At 35.4% G+C, this 4,568-nt stretch overlaps 1 protein-coding gene across 2 annotated transcripts in view; it reads right to left on the bottom strand.

Moving 5' to 3' along the window:
* LOC111479922 (serine/threonine protein phosphatase 2A 55 kDa regulatory subunit B beta isoform-like) overlaps positions 1-4,126 on the bottom strand; it is a 7,708-nt gene extending 3,582 nt beyond the window's left edge. For both annotated transcript variants that reach the window (XR_002717722.1, XM_023124830.1), the window contains exons 1-7: positions 3,598-4,126; positions 2,742-2,845; positions 2,548-2,646; positions 2,328-2,447; positions 1,410-1,601; positions 628-719; positions 305-423 (exon numbers count right to left, since the gene is read on the bottom strand). Coding sequence is in view for 1 of the 2 variants with exons in the window: in XM_023124830.1 (XP_022980598.1) it covers positions 305-423; positions 628-719; positions 1,410-1,601; positions 2,328-2,447; positions 2,548-2,646; positions 2,742-2,845; positions 3,598-3,709 (838 nt within the window). In the remaining variant the exon portion in view is untranslated. The remainder of the gene's footprint in view (positions 1-304; positions 424-627; positions 720-1,409; positions 1,602-2,327; positions 2,448-2,547; positions 2,647-2,741; positions 2,846-3,597) is intronic.
* Positions 4,127-4,568: the final 442 nt, after the last annotated feature.

Below are 4,568 nucleotides of genomic sequence, written 5' to 3'. Positions count from 1 at the left end.
CCCCCCCCCCCCCCCCCCCCCCCCCCCCTGTTTAGATTGCTCCCCGGTGTGGGCTGTTCTTTTTTTCCAGTGCCCTAAAAGAACAGCACGATATACAGTGGCATTAGAAAACTGGCATAAGACATAAGAGCTTCTACATGGCATTTCCTCTAACAATTCTTGTACGGCATGTCCAACTTGTATCATCACACCCCCCGTCAGTAAAAGAAAACTAGCACTATGAATTCTAAATGATAATCCGGTACAAAATATCATAATATCATCAGATGGAAACACGCCACAAGGAAAACAATAATGAGCTTACCAGTTAAATCCTCCATGTTAGTAGGCTTCACGTCAACAATGTTGAAACTTTGATTGCAAATTTCCAAGTTCCATAGATTTATCCGCAGGTCATCAGCCGATATAAAAGTTTCGCCATCACTATATAATAAATAGGATGTTGTATATACAATAGATATACACATAATTATTAACACGTCAAATACCATAAAAAATAGCAGGTTCAGAATTTGTTTTCTACCGTATTTTAAAACCTTAAAATCCTATGATAATCGAAGGAAGAAAAGGAGGAACAGCTTAGTTCTTGGACAACATTTAAACCTGCATCCAAGCTTTTGGCAGTACCTGTTATTTGAGATAGAGTTGATATGATAATCATGAGCATGGGCGTATACTCTACGACATCTAGCGAGAAGGCTCGACTCATGGCTAGTTACCTAATTTCATCAAGAACAAAGATATTAGTACATATATTTTCCAAGGAGAAGGAAAATGAATAACAATCACAAGTGTCAGAATAATGTAATTCTATCACAATGAAAATGGAAAATGAAATGTGAACAGACATAAAATAAATAAAACTCTCAGCTTTAACACTTCAGAAAAAGTAGACTAATAAACATTTAGTTCTCAAAAGGAAAATGAATCTCAAGGATTATATTGCATAGCACAATTCGGGAGAAGTAGCTTCGTAAACTAAACGTTCGATTGGAATAAAGAGTAGACAACAAATTTATTGAACCAGAAACAATTCCAGATTTCAAATCATTTTTGTGAATGGGGTGAAGTTGAGGTAGCGAATGCCTTATCCCTGTCCCAGAAATTTTGGGAGAAAAAATTCTCATACCCCCACCCTCCTGTCCACCTCTTGAACAAAGATTTCCTCCCATGATCAAGGCAGGTGCATGTGGTGTCATATCCAGTTTTCAACTATTATTTCTCGGTGAGATATCTAGAAGGAACCATAAAATTGATTGAAAAATGGAAAGTGGTAAAATGAACAATTTTTTCTTCGTCCTTTTAGCTATCTTTCCACTAGGAAAGTTATACAAGAGATTAAAATAGAGTCACAACTCAATATATGGAATTGCTCAGTCCAAAAGCAACAGAACATAAGCAACTACCACCTGTAGACGTAGTGATGAAATGGCCCCCAATAAGTCATTGCTTGGATGATTATAAACTCCATCACAGGATCCTCCATTTAGAAGATGTGTAGAATTACTTGAAATACTTGAACTAGCTATACATTCACTGCCAACAGCTTTGGATGCATCCACGTTCATGCTGGATATTTTCTTGATCTTCTTTTCTTGCACCTGGCCAAACCTCAAAGAAAGAAACCAGATTGAATTACGAATGATACAGTTTCTACCAGTCTGCTACCAGTCATCGAGAAATATCAAATGACCTACCGAACTTTTCTACTACTCCAATGACTTTATGATGGGGCTAAACAAAAAAAAAAATTACTGCATTCTACACCCTTTTACCTCTTCTGATGGGACGACTAGTATGAGAGAATATATTCCTATTAAAAGACTAAAAAAAGAGAAAAAAGAGAACAAAATAGAAACACTAGAAACCAAATATATATGTAGTGTTTCTATTTTTAGCTTTTCCCTTCGTTATTGAGTTGCGCATTATTCAGCTTGGTTAGAAACTATTTCCTGTTTGGAAGTCCACAATCCGACATTAGTTCTTGCTCAAAAGCCAAAACATTAGAATAAGTCTGACCACCAACTGACATTTGTGAGGAAGTAATTCAAAATCATAAATATACACATCAATTAGATCTTCCTGAAAAATAAATTGATTAATTAATAAAATAACAGCCACATAGGCACACAAACAAATTTTCGTAGTAAATCAAACATATTTCATCACCGTAGTTATTAAAAGGAAAATTAAACCAGCTTATCATGCAATTATTTAGAACCCTTTTTTCTGTAAGTCACAACTTCTAGCAATTTATTTAGAACCTATTGGCAAATCAGCATCTGAAGTGAAAAATTCGGAAATACCATATAATATCACTTTCCTACCTTCCAAAACTTGATGGTTTTGTCATTAGTAGACAATAGAAAGAGAGCTCCATTGGCTGTTTGACACCATCTGATTTTGTTAATTTTCTCCTCTATCTCCAAGCTCTTGAGATAGTCAAACTAAAAAAAGTGCAGGCACAGAGTGAGTAACAGAATAATATCAACTAATCTGAAAAGTAGAGAATTAATTGTGCAGATATAGGCAAAGAAAAAAGATTACCTCAGGTTCATGGCTCTGGAACTCTGTTTTATAACGGAATTCAGGATGCCTACTAACTGAATGGTCCATTTTCTCCAAGTCCTTTCTCGATCCTCCGTTCTACAAAGACAATATTAGTAAATTCCAAAACCAACAAAGCATAACTAATTCTCTAAACTGAACAAAAATAAATCCACAGGACAAAAATAACTAACATCTTTTCTATCCGTCCTCTCAAAAAGAACCACTCGACCACCTCGATCGCCAGTAGCCAGATGGTTGCCCGTCTTATCAAATTCAATTGCTGAAATAATATCAACTGCATAGAAGCAAGCAAAGCAACCATGTAGAGAAGATTAAGACCCAGGTGGCTCTTAAAACGCTACAAGAATTATGTCAATGCTGCATCTGTATGATTATCCTCTCAAACAGACTCTAAATCAAAGATCATGTGTAATTATAAATTTACCAAATCTCGTTCAATCATTTATCAACTGTTTATAACAATTTACAAGGCATAAACTCAGCAATCTGTATTGAGTTCACAAGCACCATTCGTCAAGCAATGTCAATCAAATTCTTGTAAAAGGCCCAATCCTAGTTTTCTTGATGGCAGGGACATACAAAGATTACTTCCATCCATCACCCCGTGAATAAACTTATGTTTATAATAGAAGAGCTAACACCGATACTTCAATGCATGCAATATAAACACGAACTTTGAACGCAGCTGCAAAGGTCACTTAGCATCGTATAGAATTTCATATTACTTAACTCGATCGACAAAGAACTAATGCTGCGTATCACCAAGGAAGAGTACAAACTCCTATAGAACTCTAAACTATTCTGCAACTGAAATCCGCTCATCTCCCATTTCGAACCAAAATAATCCACAACAAATTACACTAACTCGACAACCCACCGGATGAAAAATGAATTACTCTGGAACAATCATTAACAAATCGAAGATGAGATAACAAGCCCTAATTGCAACTGATGCACAGTATACCGATTGGATCCAACAAATAAACCGTAATGGCATGCTCCACAACAGTACAATGTGAAAAATACCTTCCTGTACTTCCTCGCCGGCGGTACGTTCGCCAAACACCTGCGAGAATTTCCACTCCAGAGGCTGTGAGGAGGCCACCGGAGCTGCCATAGCTTCATCGCCACCTTTCATATCTCCGGGATACTAATCCAACTAACCCAGATATAAAAGGGAAAAAAAAAAAAAAGAAAAAAAAAAAGAAGAATTTACCAAATCCAATCACAGCATCAACCGATCGCTCTGGGTTTACATAACCACAGCTCAAACACTCATCCAGGAAACAAAAAGGCGAAAAAAGAATCCGGTAGAATCCCGATTAATCCATATTTGAGCATGGGAATGCGCAAACTCCCTATGAGAAACTTGAAACACTTGGCTCCTGAATTTCTTCTCCGTTGAAGATGAGAATCTAGAACATGCAGTTATATGAAAAATTAATGGGATTGAAACAGAGTCTGAGCAAACCGTTCGTTGGGGTTGAAGAACCAAAGAAAACACTCCCCTGTGTGTAGCTCTTCAATGCCGGGTTTTTCCTTTTCAATAAACTTTTGTTCTGAACAATTTTCGAGGGTCATGATAAAGTGACTTGCACGTGTGAAGTGGCTGCCTGCCTTCGAACGGATTTTCTTATATATTTCCTTTAATTATTATTTTCGTTTTTTAGGAGAATACTATTTTTGTTCTAATTTCTCCAATTTAGTTTATCCCCGTTCCAATATTTTTCTAAATATTTACTTTAATCTCTCTATTTTTTTTAATATAAAATTTATATATATAATACAAATTTAAATTTTCATATTTAAATACAAATTAAAATGAATATAACATAAGTTAGCAAAAACAAATTAATTGAAACTAAATATGATTTAGGAGTTGATTATATATAATATATAGTTTAGGCTTTGCTCAATTTAGGGATCTTGTGGAAATGTGAGATTAATTTTAGAACGGTATTAAGAAATTAATTTTACTATATAATTTACATTTTTTT

Source organism: Cucurbita maxima, unplaced genomic scaffold (genome assembly GCF_002738345.1).
Source record: "Cucurbita maxima cultivar Rimu unplaced genomic scaffold, Cmax_1.0 Cma_Scf00005, whole genome shotgun sequence".
Taxonomy (NCBI): Eukaryota; Viridiplantae; Streptophyta; class Magnoliopsida; order Cucurbitales; family Cucurbitaceae; genus Cucurbita; species Cucurbita maxima.
The sequence above is the reverse complement of the archived record's forward strand: the minus strand, read 5'-3'. Positions and strand labels throughout refer to the sequence as shown.